This window comes from Phyllobates terribilis, unplaced genomic scaffold (assembly GCF_046119375.1).
Source record: "Phyllobates terribilis strain yellow unplaced genomic scaffold, ASM4611937v1 Scaffold_11__3_contigs__length_659146591, whole genome shotgun sequence".
NCBI lineage: Eukaryota > Metazoa > Chordata > Amphibia > Anura > Dendrobatidae > Phyllobates > Phyllobates terribilis.
In genome coordinates this window covers 50,713,627-50,734,959 of record NW_027362771.1, presented here as the reverse complement: position 1 = coordinate 50,734,959, position 21,333 = coordinate 50,713,627, and the positions used below count along the sequence as shown (strand labels likewise).

General features: G+C 40.7%; 1 protein-coding gene across 3 annotated transcripts in view; it reads right to left on the bottom strand.

Annotated features, from left to right (window-relative positions):
• SEPTIN8 (septin 8) overlaps positions 1–21,333 on the bottom strand; it is a 93,071-nt gene that overhangs the window by 18,172 nt on the left and 53,566 nt on the right. For 2 of the 3 annotated variants that reach the window (XM_073651233.1, XM_073651232.1), the window contains exon 9: positions 20,538–20,728. In XM_073651233.1, coding sequence (XP_073507334.1) covers positions 20,538–20,728 — 191 coding nt within the window. Of the gene's footprint in view, positions 1–14,265; positions 19,772–20,537; positions 20,729–21,333 lie in introns of those variants that run through there. The other variant, XM_073651234.1, reaches the window with a different exon arrangement.

Below are 21,333 nucleotides of genomic sequence, written 5' to 3'. Positions count from 1 at the left end.
TCACGCTTAATAGGTGATGTGAGGTAATGGTAAAATTATGATATTTGTTATGTTTGTTGTATTAACCTGGCGGTCCTCTCATGCTCTGTAATCCAACTGAGGCGGGAGAGAGGTGCCGCCCTTTTAAGCCTGTAGGTTTCCTGTCCTTGGTGGGTGGATCACCTCTCTCGTGGCGCTGTCATGGGTTCTGAAAAATCCCATTACCGGTAAGTAACTTAGGATTATTTCTTATTAAATGCATGTGGCTATTAGACACTTAAGTGTTTATCATGAAATAAGGATCACTGTACACAGCACAACCCGTGCATCAATCTGTGAATTTTGCAGGATCAATCATATCTAGAATTGCTCCTTATTAATTGTATGATTGTAAAGTACCAGCCAGCAACACTAGACTTTCATATATAGTCCCGGATATGCACTGTATTAGCAATAAATAGCCTTTCTCAATGTGTAACACAAGTATGTTGGTGATTCACGCCACTAATCGTGTGCCTTCATTTTCTCTTCACAAGGATATCACCAAGCATACCACTGCATTTAATTATTGCCATTATATAGAAATTGGAACAGTCTCACCAGACTTTTCAGAAGATGACCAATCTCACTCTTGATGATCCTTCCATTTGCGTTGGTGTTAGTCCCCCATACATATGAATTCCAGATGCGTTTTGTTTACTCATCAGGGGAGATTATCGGCGTGCCAGACCGATTTTCGTCTTGTCATTAGACTGTATGCCTCCATTTAAATCTGGCGCGCCTTGACTCGGATCCGCGATACACTTAAATCTGTGTGTGACGTACACACGTGGTCAAAATTGTTGGTACCCCTCGTTTAATGAAAGAAAAACCCACAATGGTCACAGAAATAACTTGAATCTGACAAAAGTAATAATAAATTAAAAATCTATAAAAATGAACACATGAAAGTCAGTCCTTGCTTTACAACTGTGCTTCCACTAATTAGCATCAAAGGTGTCTACTATCTTGTAATCAGTCAGTGGGCCTGTATATAGGGCTACAGCTACTCACTGTGCTGTTTGGTGACATGGTGTGTACCACACTTAACATGAACTAGAGGAAGCAAAGGAAAGAGTTGTCTGAGGAGATTAGAAAGAAAATTATAGACAAGCATGTTAAAGGTAAAGGTTAGAAGACCATCTCCAAGCAGCTTGATGTTCCTGTGACTACAATTACACATATTATTCAGAAATTTAAGATCCATGGGACTGTAGCCAACCTGCCTGGACGTGGCCGCAGGAGTAAAATTGATGACAAATCAAAGACGGATAATAAGAATGGTAACAAAAGAGCCCAGGATAACTTCTAAAGAGATTAAAGATGAACTTCAAGCTCAAGGAACATCAGTGTCAGACTGCACCATCCGTCGTTGTTTGATTCAAAGTGGACTTCATGGGAGACGACCAAGGAGAACATCATTGTTGAAAAAAAATCATAAAAAAGCCAGACTGGAAATTGCCAAACTACATGTTGACAAGCCACAAAACTTCTGGGAGAATGTCCTATGGACAGATGAGACAAAAATGGAAGTTTTTGGCAAGGCACATCAGCTCTATGTTCACACATGGAAAAATGAAGCATATCAAGAAAAGAACACTGTCCCTACTGTGAAACGTGGAGGAGGCTCTGTTATGTTTTGGGGATGCTTTGCTGCATCTGGCACAGGGTGTCTTGAATCTGTGCAGGGAACAATGAAATCTCAAGACTATCAAGGGATTCTGGAGAGAAATGTGTTGCCCAGTGTCAGAAAGCTTGGTCTCAGTCGCAGGTCATGCGACAGGATAATGACCCAAAACACACAGCTAAAAACACCCAAGAATGGCTAAGAGGAAAACATTGGACTATTCTGAAGTGGCTTCTATGAGCCCTGACCTAAATCCTATTGAGCATCTTTGGAAAGAACTGAAACATGCTGGCTGGAAAAGGCATCATTCAAACACGAGACAACTGGAGCAGTTTGCTCATGAGGAGTGCGCCCAAAATACCTGTGGAGAGGTGCAGAAGGCTCATTGACAGTTACAGGAAACGCTTGATTGCAGTGATTGCCTCAAAAGGTTGTTCAACAAAATATTAAGTTGAGTGCCATCATTTCTGTCCAGGCCTATTTCATAAGTTTAATTTTTTTAAAAATTCCGTGGAAGCAGAAAAGCAATGTCTGACTTTCATTTTTTGATTTTCAAAGATTTTTAATTCATTATTACTTTTGTCAGATTCAAGTTATTTCTGTGACCATTGTGGGTTTTACTTTCATTAAACGAGGGGTACCAACAATTTTGACCACGTGTGTACTTCACGTCTATGGACTGCAAAGCGAGAGACCTTAAGCGGACATCCGGTCATTGAACCGCAGGAGCAGCGGGTAACACGCAAGCGTCATTCACTGCACATCCACAGGTCGGTAAGTCCATGTATTAGTTATATAGGTGCATCTCACTAAATTAGAATATCATCAAAAAGTTAATTTATTTCAGTTCTTTAATATAAAAAGTGAAACTCATTATATAGAGTCATTACAAAGAGAGTGATCTATTTCAAGTGTTTATTTCTGTTAATGTTGATGATTATGGCTTGGTCTGGGCTCCTTTTGCATCAATTACTGCATCAATGCAGCGTGGCGTGGAGGCGATCAGCCTGTGGCACTGCTGAGGCAGTTGCTTTGATAGCAGCCTTCAGCTCGTCTGCATTGTTGGGTCTGGTGTCTCTCATTTTCTTCTTGACAATACCTCATAGATTCTCTATGGGGTTAAGATCAGGCGAGTTTGCTGGCCAATCAAGCACAGTGATGAAACCAGGTATTGCTACTTTTGGCAGTGTGGACAGGTGCCAAGTCCTGCTGGAGAATGAAATTTCCATCTCCAAAAAGCTTGTTGGCAGAGGGAAGCATGAAGTGCTCTAAAATTTCCTGGTAGACTGCGGTGCTGACTTTGGTCTTGATAAAACACAGTGGACCTACACCGGCAGATGACATGGCTCCCCAAACCATCACTGATTGTGGAAACTTCACACTAGACCTCAAGCAGCTTGGATTGTGGCCTCTCCACTCTTCCTCCAGACTCTGGGACCTTGATTTCCAAATGAAAATTGGAACTCGGGGACCTCGTGGAGTGTGTAAATGACTGCCTTCTGGACATCTGTCAAGTCAGCAGTCTTCCCCATGATTGTGGAGCCTACTGAAACAGACCTTTATAAACACTTAAGAATCCTTTGCAGGTGTTTTTTGTTAATTATTTTAATTTACGGAGATAATGACTTTTGTGTTTTCATTGGCTATAAGCCATAATCATCAACATTAACAGAAATAAACACTTGAAATAGGTCACTCTGTTTGTAATGACTATATAATATGAGTTTCACTTTTTATATTGAAGAACTGAAATAAATTAACTTTTTGATGATATTCTAATTTAGTGAGATGCACCTGTATATGCTGCATCCATGCTATTCTTCATGTGGAAATCCGGAGTTGGTTGTTGTTGCAGCAAAAAATATCACCACCAGAGCATACATTTTTTATTATTATGTGGAAATGGTGAAACTTAGATCAGCTCATACAGTGCATACAAGTAGTATTCAACCCCCTGCAGATTTAGCTGGTTTGATAAGATGCAAATAAGTTAGAGCCTTCAAACTGCAAACGAGAGTAGGTTTTATGAACAGAAGCATAAATCTTACAAACCAAAAAGTTATGTTGCTCAGTTGAATTTTATTAAATTTTAAACATAAAAGTGTGGATCAATTATTATTCAACCCCTATGTTTAATATTTTGTGGAATAACCCTTGTTTGCAATTACAGCTAATAATCGTCTTTTATAAGACCTGATCAGGCCGGCACAGGTCTGTGGAGTTATCTTGGCCCACTCCTCCATGCAGATCTTCTCCAAGTTATCTAGGTTCTTTGGGTGTCTCATGTGGACTTTATTCTTGAGCTCCTTCGACAAGTTTTCAATTGGGTTAAGGTCAGGAGACTGACTAGGCCACTCCAACACCTTGACTTTTTCCCTCTTGAACCAGGCCTTGGTTTTCTTGGCTGTGTGCTTTGGGTCGTTGTCTTGTTGGAAGATGAAATTACGACCCATCTTAAGATCCTTGATGGAGGAGCGGAGGTTCTTGGCCAAAATCTCCAGGTAGGCCGTGCTATCCATCTTCCCATGGATGCGGACCAGATGGCCAGGCCCCTTGGCTGAGAAACAGCCCCACAGCATGATGCTGCCACCACCATGCTTGACTGTAGGGATGGTATTCTTGGGGTCGTATGCAGTGCCATCCAGTCTCCAAACGTCACGTGTGTGGTTGGCACCAAAGATCTCGATCTTGGTCTCATCAGACCATAGAACCTTGAACCAGTCTGTCTCAGAGTCCTCCAAGTGATCATGAGCAAACTGTAGACGAGCCTTGACATGACGCTTTGAAAGTAAAGGTACCTTACGGGCTCGTCTGGAACGGAGACCATTGCGGTGGAGTACGTTACTTATGGTATTGACTAAACCAATGTCCCCACTGCCATGAGATCTTCCCGGAGCTCCTTCCTTGTTGTCCTTGGGTTAGCCTTGACTCTTCGGACAAGCCTGGCCTCTGCACGGGAGGACAATTTCAAAGGCTGCCCAGGCCGTGGAAGGCTAACAGTAGTTCCATAAGCCTTCCACTTATGGATGATGCTCCCAACAGTGGAGACAGGTAGGCTCAACTCCTTGGAAAGGGTTTTGTACCCCTTGCCAGCCTTGTGACCCTCCACGATCTTGTCTCTGATGGCCTTGGAATGCTCCTTTGTCTTTCCATTGTTGACCATGTCTGAGTGCTGTTCACAAGTTTGGGGAGGGTCTTAAATAGTCAGAAAAGGCTGGCAAAAGAGATCTTTAATCCACACATGTGAAGCTCATTATTCTTGGTGCCTGAACTACTTCTTAATACTTTAGGGGGACCAAACAGAATTCTTGTGGTTTGAGGGGTTAAATAATAAATGACACTCTGAATTAACTTTTAACGTTTTTTTAAAAAAAAAAAAAAAAAAATTTGCTGCAGTGCATTTCCCACTTCCAGGCTGATCTACAGTACAAATGTCACAATGCCAAGTTAATTCCGCATGTGTCAACCAGCTAAATCTGCAGGGGGTTGAATACTACTTGTAGGCACTGTATGTAAATAATGAGAAAGACAACATCTCATCTAAACAGTACCACCGAGTAAATGTACAGTTTCATTGTCACGGCATCTAAATATACATAATCAATGGATTGCCAAAAGGATTCTAAAAGGATCAAACAGTACACAGAAGAGGAAGTGGAGCATTGTACCGGAATTGGGAGTAAGTGCCCCTTTAGAACTTTAATCTAATAAAAAACAGAATTTGGGGTTTAGATTTTTCCAGACTTGGAAGGTACAGCTTGCTGTGGATTCTGTCCCTTTTTTCCTAAGGAGTACCTCCCTCTGCTAAGCTCTAAGCCATTTCTGTGACACAGGTTTAGTAATTTTCTTTTATTCTCCCATTTACTTTATGTATTTGTATATACTGTATTGTTTTGTTCCCATTTTGTATCATATTTGTATATTTTCTATAAACCCTGTCTACCTTTCTGGATCGAATATATAAAATTGAATCGCTCCGTTCCTTTTGCTCTGTAAACTGCACCCCTGAAGCCTTACGCTACCTGTAACGGGTGTCCAATCTGCCTGTATAAACCATGGTGGTGGTAGTTTCATTTTGTTATTGTGGAGTTGGCAGTGAGCGTACCAGGGAGAATGTATGTATGTATGTATGTATGTATGTATGTATGTATGGTTGAAACCAGAAGTTTACATACACTATATAAAAAGACACATATGCATGTTTTTCTCAATATCTGACATGAAATCAGAATAAACCTTTCCCATTTTAGTTCAATTAGGATTACCATAATTTTTAATATTTGCCAAATGCCAAACTAATGAGAGAATGTTTTAAGGCATTTTTTATTACTTACTGCAAAGTCAAAGTTTACATACATTTCCTTAGTATTTGTATTGCCCTTAAACTGAATGACTTGGGTCTAACGTTTGGGATATCCATCCACAAGCTTCTCACAATAGTTGGTCAGAATTTGGGCCCATTCCTCCTAACTGGTGTAACTGATCCAGGTTTGTAGGTCGCCTTGCTCGCACCTGCCTTTTCAGCTTTGCTCATAAATTTACAATAGGATTGAGATCAGGGCCACTTTGTCAGCATTTTGGCAGTATGCCTCGGGTCATTGTCCATTTGGAAGACCCATTTCCGGCCAAGCTTTAACTTCCTGGCTGATATCTTGAGATGTTGCTTCAGTATTGCCACATAATCTTCTTTTCTCATGATGATATCTATTTTGACGAAGTGCACTCCCTCCTGCAGTAAAACAACCCCATGACCTGATGCTGCCACCCCTGTATTTCACAGCTGGGATGGTGTTCTTAGGCTTCCAGGCTTCTCCCTTTTTTCCTCCAAAAGTAATGATGGTCATTATACCCAAAAAGTTCAACTTTAATTTCATCAGACCACAGGACGTCTCCAAAATTAAGCCCATGTTGATACAGTACTCGTTTCACTGTGGTTATTGACAATCTTGCCAGCTTCCACCATCATTTTCACAAGGTCTTTTGCTTTTGTCCTTGGGTTGACAAGCACGTTCATCTCTGACACACAGAACCCGTCTCCTTCCTGAGCGGTATGATGGCTGGACATTCCCTTCTTTTTTGTACTTGCATATAATTGTTTGTACAGATGATCGAGGCACCTTCAGGTATCTTGAAATTGTACCCAAGGATGAGCCAGACTTGTGCAAGTCCATAATTCTCTGCCTGATATCTTGGCTGATTTCTTTAGACTTTCCCATGATGCTACACAAAGAAGCAGTGTGTTTCAGGTGTGCATTAAAATACATCCACAGGTGTGTCTCTAACTCAGATGTTGCCAAAAAACCTAGCAGAAGCTTCCAAAACACATGACCTCATCATATGGGCAGTCCAGAATTGTTTAAAGGCATAGTATTCTTAGTGTATGTAAACTTTTGACTTTGTAGTAATAAAAATACCTTCTGGCATTTGGCAATTATTAAAAATTATGGTAATCCTAATTGACCTAAAATGGGAAAGGTTTACTCTGATTTCATGTCAGATATTGAGAAAAACATACACTATATAAAAAGACACACATGCATGTAAACTTCTGGTTTCAAGTGTGTGTGTGTGTGTGTGTGTGTATATACACCATACGTTCACTGTGCGTTCCCCAATAATCGGCTTAGTAGTATAAGCAGCCGCGGCCCTGTCCATCACTCATCAATTACGTAATTGTCCTAACGATTGGAGGCAGCGGAGGTGTGTTCCACTACCAAACTGGTGACAGTGGTGGGATCTGTGGATCTCCTTGGTGTTATGCTGGACAGAAACCGAATTACAAAAATACTTTTCTAACTTGCTTGTATTGAAAAAAATTGACCACTGTGTCCATAACCTTTATTTCAATCCCTGCCTTCCATCGATGCTTCTAGGTCCCAGACAAAAAAAAAAAGGTGGTGATAAGGCCTTTCAGGCAATCCCTGCATGTGTCATAGCTAACAGCCGTGACACTTGCAGCCGCGGCGACAGTAACAGAAAGGCCGAGCACGCCAAAATACTCGGCGAGCACCTGAGCGTTCTCGCCGAAGGGGTTAACAATACATACTCGCTCATAACTAGTTGGCACCCTTGAAATTGTTTCAGAAAATGAAGTATTTCTCCTAGAAAATTATTGCAATTACACGTTTTGTTATACACCTTTATTTCCTTTGTGTGTATGGAAAAAAAGACACAAAAAACTGACACAAATTGGACATAGTTTCACACAAAATCTCAAAAATGGGCCGGACAAAGTTGTTGGCACCTTTCTAACATTGTGGGTAAACAACTTTGTTTCAAGCATGTGATGCTTGTTTAAATTCACTTGTGGCAAGTATCAGGTGGGGGCAATATGAAAATCACACCTGAAACCAGATAAATAAAAAAGGGGAGACGTTGACTCAATCTTTTCATTTTGTGTCAGTGTGTGCCACACTAAGGCCACGGCCCCACTATCCGTATTTGGTCAGTATTTTTTCTCAGGAGTGGGAGCCAAAACCAGGTGAGGAACAATCAGAGAAAAGGTATAATAGAAACAAGTCATCAATTCTGCATTTATCACCCACTCCAGGTTTTGGCTCCCACTCCCGAGAAAAAATACTGATCAAATACTGATAGTGGGGTCGTGGCCTAAGCATGGAGAACAGAAAGAGGAGAACAGAACTGTCCGAGGATGTAATCTCAAGGTTACAGTTTTCAACAATTTTGGTTCTCAAGTCCATCTCCAGAGATCTTGATGTTCCCTTGTCCACGGTGTGCAACATAACCAAGAAATTTACAACCCTTGGCACTGTAGCGGATCTACCTGGACGTGGAAGGCAAAGCAAAATTGATAAAAGGTTGCAATGCAGTATAGTCCGGATGGTGGATAAGCAGCGACAATCAAGTTGAAGAAATTCAAGCTGCCCTGCAGGCTCAGGATGCATCGTGTCAGCACGAACCATCTGTTGACATTTGAATGAAATTAAATGCTATGGCAGGAGACCCAGGAGGACTCCACTGCTGACACAAAAACATAAAAAATCTAGACTGCAGTTTGACAAAATATGTGAGTATGCCAAAACTCCTTCTGGAAACGCGTCTTGTGGACAAATGAAACAGATAGTAGAATGATGTGCTTTACCAAGAGGTCTGTTTACCGAAAATGGAATGAGGCCTACAAATAAAACACAGTACCTACAGTCAAATATGGTGCTTCAGTGTTAGCGCGAACTATCCCTCGACATCTGAACGAAATGAAACGGTATGTCAGGAGACCCAGGGGGACCCCACTGCTGACACAGAGACATTAAAAAAAGCTAGACTGCAGTTTTGCCAAATTGAAAGTGTATAAGCCAAAATCCGTCTAGAAAAGCGTCTTGTGGACAGATGAGACCAAGATCGAGCTTTTTGGTAAAAACACATCATTCTACTATTTACCGAAAATGGAATGAGGCATACAATGAAAAGAGCACAGTACAGTATGACAGTACCTACTGTGTATGGTGGAGGTTCAAATGTGTTTTGTAGTTGTCTTGCTGCCTCTGGCACTGGGTGCCTTAACTGTGTGCAAGGCATCATGACAAAAATTACAAGCGTATTTTAGGTCGCAAGGTAGTGCCCACTGTCAGAAAGCAGGGTTTTCCTTCTAGGTTATGGGTCTTCCAGCAGGACAATGACCTCAAAAACACTTCAAGAAGCACCCAGAAATGGTTGGAACCAAAGCGCTGGAGAGTTCTGAAGTGGCCAGCAATGGGTCCAGATCTAAATCCCATTGAACAACTGTGGAGAGATCTTAAAATTGCTGTTGGGAGAAGGCACCCTTCAAATGAGAGACCTGGAGCAGTTTTAAAAAGAAGATTGGTCCAAAATTCCAGTTGAGAGGTTTAAGCAGCTTGTTGATGGTTATAGGAAACGATTGTTTGCAGTTATTTATTCCAAAGAGTGTGCTACCAAATATTAAGTTCAACTTCGCCCCCTTTTTATCTGGTTTCAGTTCTGATTTTCATATTACCCTCACCTGATTCTTGCCACAAGTGAGTTTGAATGAGCATCACCTGCTTGAAGCAAAGTTTCCAGAATTTTGGAAAGGTGCCAACAAGTTCATTATCTTATTTTGCTTCCTTTTTTAACACAAGAGTGGGAAACCTCGAGCCTGCGATGTCCTTTTGTCCGGCTCTCGGGCAGATGCCTTGCCCACCGAGCCTTTCATTTTTCTGTAGAGCGTGCGCTCATGCATGTAGCGTTCACTACTAAACACCACTGCGTCCGACACAACTTTCGATTACATCTGATGCTGGCCAATGACAGGACATTTTGTGAGTTGAGGTAGGCTCTCCAGCTTCTTATGCAAATCATTTACAGTCACAATGTTTCCTTTGTGAAGTAAACCGTACCGTCTGAGTCTCACGTATATGATGTGTAGACAGCAGTCTGTGTATCCTTGATGATGTATATACAGCAGTCTGTGTACCCTAAGTCGGATACACTGAGACTGCGCTGAACATACATATGGCAGACACGGTCTCTGTTTCCTATGTGATGTATTTACAGCAAAGTCTGTGTACCCTATATGATTTATATACAGCAGTCTGTGGGTCCTCTGTGATATATACTGCAGACTGCCCCCTGCTCAAGTTCTATAAATGTTATGTGAGCAGTGATGAATTTCCCAGTTTAAGGATACAGACATAGTTATTTCTAACAGTGCTTTCACTAATGTGAAGGGGACAGTTCTAAACCTGCGATGCAGCCCCCTGGAATCGGGGGGAGGGGGGGGCACACAGTTTGATCCTGGCCAATAAGAACGTAATAAGATTACATAAAGTTATGAGAAAAAAAAACTTTAAAATGGGTTCTTTGACCCTGCTGGAGTTTTTCACAAGCATTGGACCTTGTCTTGTTCGGCTCGGCTTGCCAGTTCCAGCAGTTGTCATGTGATAGCAAGTTTGCAGACTAGATTCTCTTCTACGCTCTCAACATTGACGGAGTTTGCCAATTTAAGGGAAGAGCCAGGCAGCCGTATACCTCAGATAAGGATCGGAACGCAATGCTCTGACTGGCCGTCTGCTCTCTTGACCCTAGCGTGACAGCATGTATTTCAATGCAGCGGTCACGCTTGGGTCAGGAAAGCCGACGACCAGTCAGAGGCATTGCTATTGCGCAAAAATGTATCCACTTTTTTGGCCAATAGAAAAAAAATTGCAAGAATTGCAAATATTGATGATATCACTTCACTGGGCATACTCAATCCATAAAATGATAGTAGAATATGCTACATTTTTAAAAGAACAATAAAAGATCTGCTGTATGAATAGTTTTATTGGTTTACTTTGTTACAGGCTTTAAATGCCCACACAAAAAAGCAGTTTTATGCTGCCCTAATCACAGGCAGCATGAACTAGCAACAAGCCACCCCATTACAGATAATAAAGCACATAGTGAGTGACATCTCCGACAAACCAAATGGTGCCAGGCTCTTCTCTAAAATTCAAAAGTGTTTCAGAGCTAGGGCTCTTTCAGAAGGCCCAGCACAGACCACTAATGCATGAACAGGCCGTGGGTCTCCCAAATGGAGCATGACAGCTTCATGCATGTCTGAGGCTGTCATATTTGGATTGGAAGACCTACAGCCAGTCCACAGTCCATGCATTGTTGTCTGAGATCAATGGATATGAGCTCTTAAAGGGAGTCTGTCAGCACCAAGTCCAGGCGCTCGGTGCATTATGGCGTGGGTCAATCATTTATATACACCGTCCCACCTACTTGGTTTCCATATATCTCCACCATTCTCCGGTTCTATGAAGCCAGAGCTGTCAAAGAAGAGAAGGGCAGAGATAGTAAACAAGCAGGTGGGAAGGTATATATAAATGATTGACCACACCATAACACACCAAGCGCCTGTACTTGGTGTAAACAGTCATTTTGTGCTGACAGAGTCCCTTTAAGGCATAGCTGCAGGGAGGGGGCCTGTGGCTACTTTATGTAGCTTGTTTTCACTTAAAAACATCAACCCTATGAACGCTTATGTTCCTCAAACCATTCCTGAAAAATTCTGATCGTGTGGTAGCCACTGCCATTAGGAGTACAGTTACCATTAATGGGTGTTATCTGCAACAATGTTTAGGTAGGTGATACATACCAAAGTAGAACCCCCATATACGTGCAAGAAAATGAGATTTGCCATAGGCTACATTCTGTTCCGATGCTCATCTGCCCAGTGTAGAAGGCAGTACAGGAGTCAGCATGGACACTCAGCTAGCTGTGTAACCGCAGATGGGTCAATCATTGCCAGTATTACCGGTTTCATGTTGAGGGATCAGAAAGGATGGGTCAGTCTTTGCTCAGTTAAGCTTGGGAGCCTTTGACATTGTCTTCTGCTCATCTATCGAGTTTCCAGGGACCACTTTCTGTAGCTTCCAACCATCGCATACAAGAAGCACCCAATGAGATCCCAGCCTAGTCGTCTAAGCATCACCTTTAGGCCCCGTTCATTGCCCCAGGGTTCTAGCCCAGTTTTCCTGACATTAACTTCAAGAACAGACTTGTTCACTTGCGGCTTAAAATATTCCACCCCTTGCAACCAAATAATCAACAATAAAAAAACCCAATGATAGTTATGCTGCATTTAGCAGATAAGTGGGGATAGATGTTCTGAGGAACTCTCGCTCACGATTGTCAGGCAGTCTAAGTATGCCGGAAAACACCTGTCCAATGAGCAAATTGATGAAGTGAGCCATTATTTTTAACCAAATTAAAAATCATCATAATCATCATGGGCAGCATATCATCCAAAGTAAAACAGTACAGGTCCTGGCGAAAACAGGATATTCTCTGTGCATAGAATTGTGGTCATTAAATGACTGCCAGTTAGCATGCAAGTACAGCTGAAATCAGAAGTTTACATATACTATATAAAAAGACACATATGCATGTTTTTCTCAATATCTGACATGAAATCAGAATAAACCTTTCCCGTTTTATGTCAATTAGGATTACCAGGGAGAGTGACAGGGAATGTTTTAAAGCATTTTTATTACTTACTTCAAAGTCAAACGTTTACATACGTTTCATTAGTATTTGGTACCATTTCCCTTAAACTGAATGACTTGGGTCAAACGTTTGGGACATCCTTCCACAAGCTTCTCACAACAGTTGGTTGGAATTTGGGCCCATTCCTCCTGAGAAAACTGGTGTAACTGATCCAGGTTTGTGGGTCTCCTTGCTCGCACCTGCCTTTTCAGCTTTGCCCATAAATTTTCAATAGGATTGAGATCAGGGCTTTGTGATGGCCACTCCAAAACATTGACTGTTATACTTAAGCCACTTTATTACCATTTTGGCAGTATGCTTCGGGTCATTGTCCATTTGGAAGACCCATTTCCGCCCAAGCTTTAACTTCCTGGCTGATGTCTTGATGTTGCTTCAGTATTGCCACAATCTTCTTTTTTCATGATGCCATCTATTTTGTGAAGTGCACCAGTCCCTACTGCAGCAAAACAACCCCATAACATGATGCTGCCACCCCCGTGTTTCACAATTGGGATGGTGTTCTTAGGCTTCCAAGGTTCTCCCTTTTTCCTCAAAATATAACGATGGTCGTTATGCTTAAAAAGTTCAATTTTAGTTACATCAGATTACAGGACGTGTCTCCAAAAATTAAGGTCTTTGTTCCTGTGTGCATTTGCAAACATTAATCTGCCTTTTTTATGTTTCTTTTGTAGTAATGGCTTCTTCTTGGCAGAGTGGCCTTTCAGCCCATGTTGATACAGTACTCCTTTTACTGTGGATATTGACACAATCTTACCAGCTTCTACCATCATCTTCACAAGGTCTTTTGCTTTTGTCCTTGGGTTGATATGCACATGTCAGACCAAAGCATGTTAATCTCTGGGACACAGAACCAGTCTCCTTCCTGAGCGGTATGATGGCTGGACTTTTCCATCTTGTTTGTACTTGTGTATAATTGTTTGTACAGATGAACGAGGCACTTTCAGGTATCCTGAAATGATGCCCAAGGATGAGCCAGACTTGTGCACGTCTACAATTCTCTTCCTGATATCTTGGCTGATTTCTTTAGACTTTCCCATGATGCTACACAAATAAGCAGTGTGTTTCAGGTGTGCATTAAAATACATCCACAGGTGTGTCTCTAACTCAGATGTTGCCAAAAAACCTTGGGTTGATATGCACATGTCGGACCAAAGAATGTTCACCTTTGGGACACCGAACCTGTCTCCTTCCTGAGCGGTATCAGAAGCTTCCAAACACATGACATCATCATGTCCAGAATTGTTTAAAGGCATAGTAATCTTAGCGTATGTAAACCTTTGACTTTGCAGTAAGTAATAAAAATGCCTTAAAACATTCTCTCGCTCTCATTATTCTGGCATTTGGCAAATATTAAACATGATGGTAATCCTAATTGACCTAAAACAGGAAAGGTTTATTCTGATTTCATGTCAGATATTGAGAAAAACATGAATATGTGTCTTTTTATATAGTGTATGTAAACTTCTGGTTTCAACGGTAGCTGAGGTATACACGGGTAAACCCAGCATTAATGTGACTACTATTAAGTTATTCTGTCATTGAGAGTGATGGCAGTCTATTAACAAATACTATATGAATGAACTATGGCAAATAAAAACACAAACACAATGCAAAATAAAAGTGACATTTAATAAAAAGAAACAAAAAAAGTACAAAGAGAAGTGAATCTCCAAAAATAAAATACAAATTCACAATGGCAATAATAACAAATCAACCCTTAATGTATTGTCTTACAAGTGATGTTGTTTGGCCACTGTAAAGTGAGTAAAACAATATACACCTCAATAAACACACAGGTAAGGAAGAAAGCTGTCATCGGATCCAGCACCATAAATTGCAAGATAAACAAAGTGGATGGGAAGAAATACCTTATGCTACAGGAACAATATGCAGGAAATTACTGACCCAGTAAAAGGGAATCTTATCAAAACAAATTGAAAAATAAAATTATATCATTCTGTCTGCATGTGGCAGCTGTTTTTTATTGCTTTCAGAATAGTGTATGTAATGCAGACCCATCCGCAGCTCTTCTACAGTGGTCACCACAGGGATCTATGTTGGCCCTATCTTGGCTTAGTACAACTATAGTGTGTCACTTCCTAAACATACAGTTAAAAGGAACCAGGCTGCAAAAAAACCCTTTGTCATTTATCACCATTCATAGTGATAATAGGCAGGTAAATCCAGTTTTAAGCTTGTGTTGCAGTTTAATTGGAAGTGCAGCTGAGGGGAGAAAAGGAAGGGATATTCTCCCTGCAGCTGTTCACATTGAGTCATCAGGGCGGGGCTTCACCAAGTATGCTGTAACCACGCCCACTGCTCACTGACTGACAGCCTGCTCTGCAGTTTTCATTCTCCTCATGCTGCGATTATAAGTTCCTTGAAGAGAGTCCCTTTATGTGCAGTGCCTTGGGGTCCCATAGTGAACATATTCCATGTCCTCCTCTGACCCAGAGCCTGGGGTCCTGCACATGAAGGGACCACTTTTGAGGCACTTGCAATCACGGTGAGGTGGACTGAAACAACAACTTCTTGGTCTTGCTGATGCTAAAGTCAAAATCAAAGCCATTCGCAGGCAATGGATATTTTTTTTTGGTTGGGTTACTTTATTTGCATGGCCACACCTAAAATATTTATTTTACTGCATGAGAGCATGATCCAAGTGATAAATTCAGACATTTCCAGATAAAATTGCTGCAGTCAACAGTTTGTCAAATGTCTATAGACCCTTAAAGGCCACAGATTAGATAGGGGAACGGAGTAGAAATCCCCTATCTAATCTGTACCAAGCAGTACCAAGATTCCAACCTTAGATGAACCCCCGTTCCTAGATCAGCTGATGTATCTAAGCATTGACTAATCCATCGATAGATTGGAGTTCTTTTTTATAAAGAATGACCTTGCCTTTTGTGGTCTCCGATAATGGTTTATTGGAATGTTTTTTGAATTGCTTCAGCTCCACTGATCAGAGTTTTATATGTTCAACTAGCAGGTTTATTAAGGAAATCCTCCATAGCCAAAGGGTGTTCAAATAAATATATCCATAGCAGTCACATTTTAACAGAATTATACACTTGTTTTTAGGCGGCAGGCATCAATAGTGCCATCAGAAGGGCGAGTCCACACACTAACACAAGCCACATGTATGTCAAACTCCAGCCTTTGGACATCATGGAGAGTGGAGTTTTGGATGCAACTGAATGGTGACAGAACAATTGTTCTTTCTCCATACAGTTGTCATCCTGTATGAACTGGATCATAAACAATCACCAATCAACTAGTCGGCCAAAGCTCATTTAAGGGAAGAAATCGGCCTGTCTAAATCGGTATTTATACAGCCTATGAAATCTCTTTTCTGTACATTCTGCTTACTAACATTTGTGTACTTCCCCCTCATCTTTGATCATGTATAGCTTGTATTCTCTGCCTTCCCTGAAGATTGAATACTTTTCTCCCTCTCCACACTCTGATCTGTCATGTATATCCTCCTCCTCCACAATTTTGCTTTCAGCAGAACTATTCAGCACTTAAAGGGAATCTGTCACCTCCCGGCACTTATCTGACCTCTAATATGGGCATACAGGTGATAGAAATGTAAATCTATACCTACCTGTATGCCTCATTATTAGAGGTCTGGTTGCTGTGAAAGGTCTTTTTATTTCTACAAGTTTTTGATGCTTGCAGGCCAGGGGCCCTGAAGAAATCCCCCCCTAATGTGGTATTTACAATGTTTCCCCCCTTCCCTGCATGTCACAGTGCCCAGATTTGGCCTTGGCAACTGCACATCACAGGGCAGTTGAGAGATCATATCATACAAACTAACGCTATGGTCACATGTCCAGTACTTATCTGTTAGAACGAATCCAGCAGCAATCCATGGACAAAAAAGTTGGGCAGACAACTTTGTCTAGCTAAAAAACGGATTTCAACTGGATCCGTCTTTTTAACATTGAAGTCTATGGAAAACAGATCCATTAATTAGTCATCAATTTCCAATTGAAACTGATCCAATAAGCAAAAAACGGATCATTTTCAAATATAGGAAAACCGGATGGCTAATTAACAGATCTGATTTTCACAGGACTTCAATGTAAAAAAAAAAAAAAAAAAAAAACAGATTTAGTGGAAATCAGTTCGGGTAGCCAGACAAATAAGTTGTGTCTGCATTTTTTTTAATTTATTTTTTTAACAGCAACAGATTGCTGCTAGGTCTACTATCGGATGATTACGGGACATGTGAACGTAGCCTAAACAAACAGTTCAGACAGTGCCATCTGCTGTCCACTTAGTATAGTCACCCTTACTAGAATAAGCTTGCAGCTAGTGTATACTCCAATAAAGCTAAGGGTATGCGCAGACAGGGTTTTGAAGAGCAAAAACTCTTCTTACAAAAACTTTTAAGTTTTTGCTTAAAAAATTCTGCAAAAAGACTCCATGTATTACATACCATAACACAGAAAAAAATGGTAGAGCAGAGAGCCGACATAGCCAGGGCAATATCCGGTCGGATCTAGGTTAGAGACAGCAGAACAGCCAGCTAAGTGAAGGGGTTAGACTCGTCAGCAACAATATGTTATTACTTAATATTGAATGCAATAAGAATTAAAAATAAAATCAGTGCAAAGGTGCCTATAGCCGTTATTTCAGTGGGCTCCGCCTGCTAATCTGTCTGGACACTAAAATAATCATTTGTAATTTAGGGAAATAAAAATTCACCCATGTTGAAGGTTCTTGATAATGGTTTTCTCCTGGAAGGAAATGTGCTGGGGGTGCGCAACTTATCTTTTAGTCATTTCTTAAAATCTATACGTGCCTTTAACAAGTAAATGCCCTTAGTGGAGGGTAACAAATAGAAGACAAATGCAGCTGCCTTCCTTGTATAAATTTACAAAAGGTAACAGCATAATAGTAGCAGAAAAAAAGCAGTCATGTAGAGAACTAGAAGCTTTACAAACCATCATTTACCCTGACACTGGAGTGTCATTGGATGCAAAATGGAGAATATACATTACTTTAAAAAAAATGTATCCCCCCCCCCCTCCACACACTAAATTATAGCAAATGTCACATAACTACTGTCAAGCAACTTTCTCCATGGAAATATGTATATTATAAACTACTAAATGTCAGCCAAAATGTATAAAGCTAAAAAGTTATACAGGATTCATTTATTCACGAAGAGCTTAAATATTTTATACAATTAATGTCTAGAAGCAAAGATATAAAAGCACATCTTGATAGTTCTGTTCACGCTGATGTCAATAAAACTGCAGCTGATGTATTTTTCTGATTGTCTTGTTTTGGGGAGAAACAGGCCATTAATGTGTGACTATTGGGGGTCTGAGCACCAGTAAAACCTACTGAACAGCAAAATCACTTAAAGGGAATCTGTCAGCAGGTGTGTGCTATGTAATCCGAAGACAGCATGCTGTAAGGGTTAAAACACAGATTTCAGGGATGCCTCTCTTATCAAACTCAGTGGTTTTGTTAGCTTACAATGATTGTATTAGCACCAGAAGCTTATCACTGCTGGAACACAGCACCTCATGCCTCCTGGACTAGCAACGCCCCCTCCTGTGATAAGCAGCTCACTGTCTATAGACTTTGCATATAGAGAGCCTGGTGTGGGCGGGGTTAGCTTTCTCAGCTCTGCTGCAATGCCAAATCTAAAACCTATGATTGTGTGAGAACGGCTGCACCCAGTAATCTAAGTGATATATAGTTGGATTCAGCTTCTCTTTGCCTACATCATGCTGCTCTCAGATGAGGTAGCAAAAACCTGCTGACAGATTCTCTTTAATGGGGCTGAGCTGCAGTACCATGCACGTAGATGAAAGGAGGGGGCTGTGACATTCCCTTTTTTATTGCCAAACCCGAGATACTAAGGGTCATAAGCCCATTGATCAACATTTGACTCTATTACAAAAGATATTTTTTCCCAGAAAACCACTTTTAAAATACAGGTTATAGTCATAATAATGAAACTATCCCTGATGAAAAAAAAGCATAAAAAATAAAAAGATAACACTGGGTGAATGCAGCTTGCCACAATTACATCAAAAGTTGGCAATGATGGGTTAAGCACGGTGTAAATGTTTGTTATAAAGGATATAAAACACAATTTATTTATTTTTTTAACTTAAATGTATGCATACAGAATCTATATCACAGTATACAGATTGCCAAAGGAGTGCTCTGTAAATCAGCCAGTAAGTTCTGAGAAAGGTTTTGTTTTGTGACCCTTATTTTTCCTCTAAACTTTCTTCCACTGGTTTACAGCCACATTAATGTTGAACATTGATGTGTTCATAAATCAGCCCAGAAGAAAGTTCAATATGTTACATACCCTGCTGTCAGAACGAGCTCACTGATGGATTCACAGTTAACTCATTGAGTAATTAGTGGCATACATAAACTGTAAGAGCAAACTGTGCACAATTTGTAATGTAATTAAATTATTTTTAGACATAAAAAGCATTAAGAAAAAAAAAAAAGCCCCCAAAAGCGTTTTCATATAATTTTCTGAGAATGTTAGCGTCCTAAATATTTGTTTCAGTAGGTGTATGTGATACAACATGACCCATTTTAGAGATCCATTGCCTTGAACCCATTTTTAGTTAGAATATCCTATTAATAGGTTTATTATGGCTAAGAGGAGTAAAACACTTTTTTACTTACCAGGCAAGTAAAGACTCAGAAGTCAAGATTTATACTCAAATATAATACTCAATACTTTCTTAGGAATGGTCATGATAACAATATAAAAGGAAATTTCTACCCTCTGTAAATATTCTCTACCTGCCAGAAAGAAGTACAATAGAAAATCACGGATGTCTCCGGCGCGTCCTATTATGCATAGTAGACGTACTGGTAAGAGCTTTAAATACACATTCGGTGTTGCATAGATATTAGAAAGCTTCAAGCTTCTAGAATTAATAGGACTCACATTATTCCTGCACATATTAAAATTACTGGGTGTGATGTAAACTGCAGTATCCAGGTAGTCTGTCTGCTTTGGTCCACTCATACAATGTTAGGATGGATGGAAGAATTCATGCAATGTAATGACATGAAACCTGTAAGTCCAATCTTGACATGTAAGTCTGTGCATCTTAACTGAAAAGAAGGAAATAAAAGCAAAATAAATATAGGAGGAAAAAGTCAATGTAAAAACTGAACAGAAAACAAAGGAATCAAAAGGAAGTGGACAACTCATAAAAGCAAATGCTAATGTAAAATTGGTCCTGATGGGCTTGTGTCTTCTTGCCTTCACGTACTGCACATTTATTAGGCATTTTATAGTTTTAATATAAAAACAATGCAAAATAATGAAAAGAACCTGCCTGTCATCAATCTCTGCTGGCTCAGAGCAGTCACGGACCTCTCCTGTCAGTGATTCTGTGTCTCCCTGCTGCCTAACTGCGGGGATCCAACGGTCAATCAGCATGACGTCGGCCGTGATGCCCGCTTAACAGAGCAGAGCGGAAGAGCTACTCTGCTGACGTGAGCTAGTTAGCAACTATCTGTCTGTAAGTTCTTAGCTCCATAGGGAAAAATAAGCAAATTCCTGGATGGCCTTCCTATACAGATGATTCTGTAGAAACACGCACCTCACAGCTCGAGACCACCTGAGTCAGAACTGCTGTTTGTTAGAAGCTTTATGCTCATTGAGGACCCTCAAAGTGGTGGTCCTTAGTAATGTCCACTGGTCATCTTTAACCCTTTTATGAAAAAAGAGTTGCTGTGCAGCTTCCCCAAACACAATGTAAATAGCAGAAGGCTGACTAATCTGCGCCCACAAAGAAGTGGAAGTCTGCGTCTAAAGAATAGAGCACGCTTATTAACCAGCAAGGGACGGCAGAGGTTCATTACAAGCACTTACTTTTTCCGGTCCTTGTCCTTCTTTAAAGGCTGCTGAGAAGTTGCTTGGAATGACTGTGACTGCAGCGACTCCACGGCCATTTTCCGTCTGTTGAATGAATTCATCTCTTCTTCTAAATCCTTTCTTTTATCTTCCAGCTTTTTGTTCTCATCATGGTGAATCTTCTTTAGATGAGCAAACTTCTCTTGTAGCTGGAAGAGTTGTGTGTTTATTTCAATTAGATCACACTTTTTTTTTTTTTTATTGATTTATCAAGTACTGACCAATCAATAGGAAAACAAAGCTAAAAACCACAGATTCTGGTAGGGCCACATAGACCGAGTTACTGCATATGGCATCATCTCCAGGCATAAAGCAATCTAATTATTCATCTTTCCATTTTTGTCAAGTAACCCTTCTTTAATGTGTCACCAGGTCCTGCTATGTAATCCGAGCAATAGGATGTATGGGTAGAGACCCTGATTCCAGCGATGTGCCACTTACTGGGTTTTAGTGTAGTTTTTTATAAAATCACTATTTTATTAGCAGATTACCATCATTGGAAGACTTGTAAACCTGCGACCATGTAGTCAGTCCTATGTAAGCCCCAGCAATGACTGACAGCTTTCTGCCTATGCACAGTGTACAAAGAAAGCTGTTAATTTGTGGTGTGGGCGGAGTTATATGCAGCTCAGCATAAGAGTGCAGTCAGACGGACGGACGTATAACACGGACGATGATCTCATAACAATGCTCAGACTGGCCGGCAGCTTTCCTAACCTGAGCATGACCACCTGTATTTCTATGCAGCTGTCAC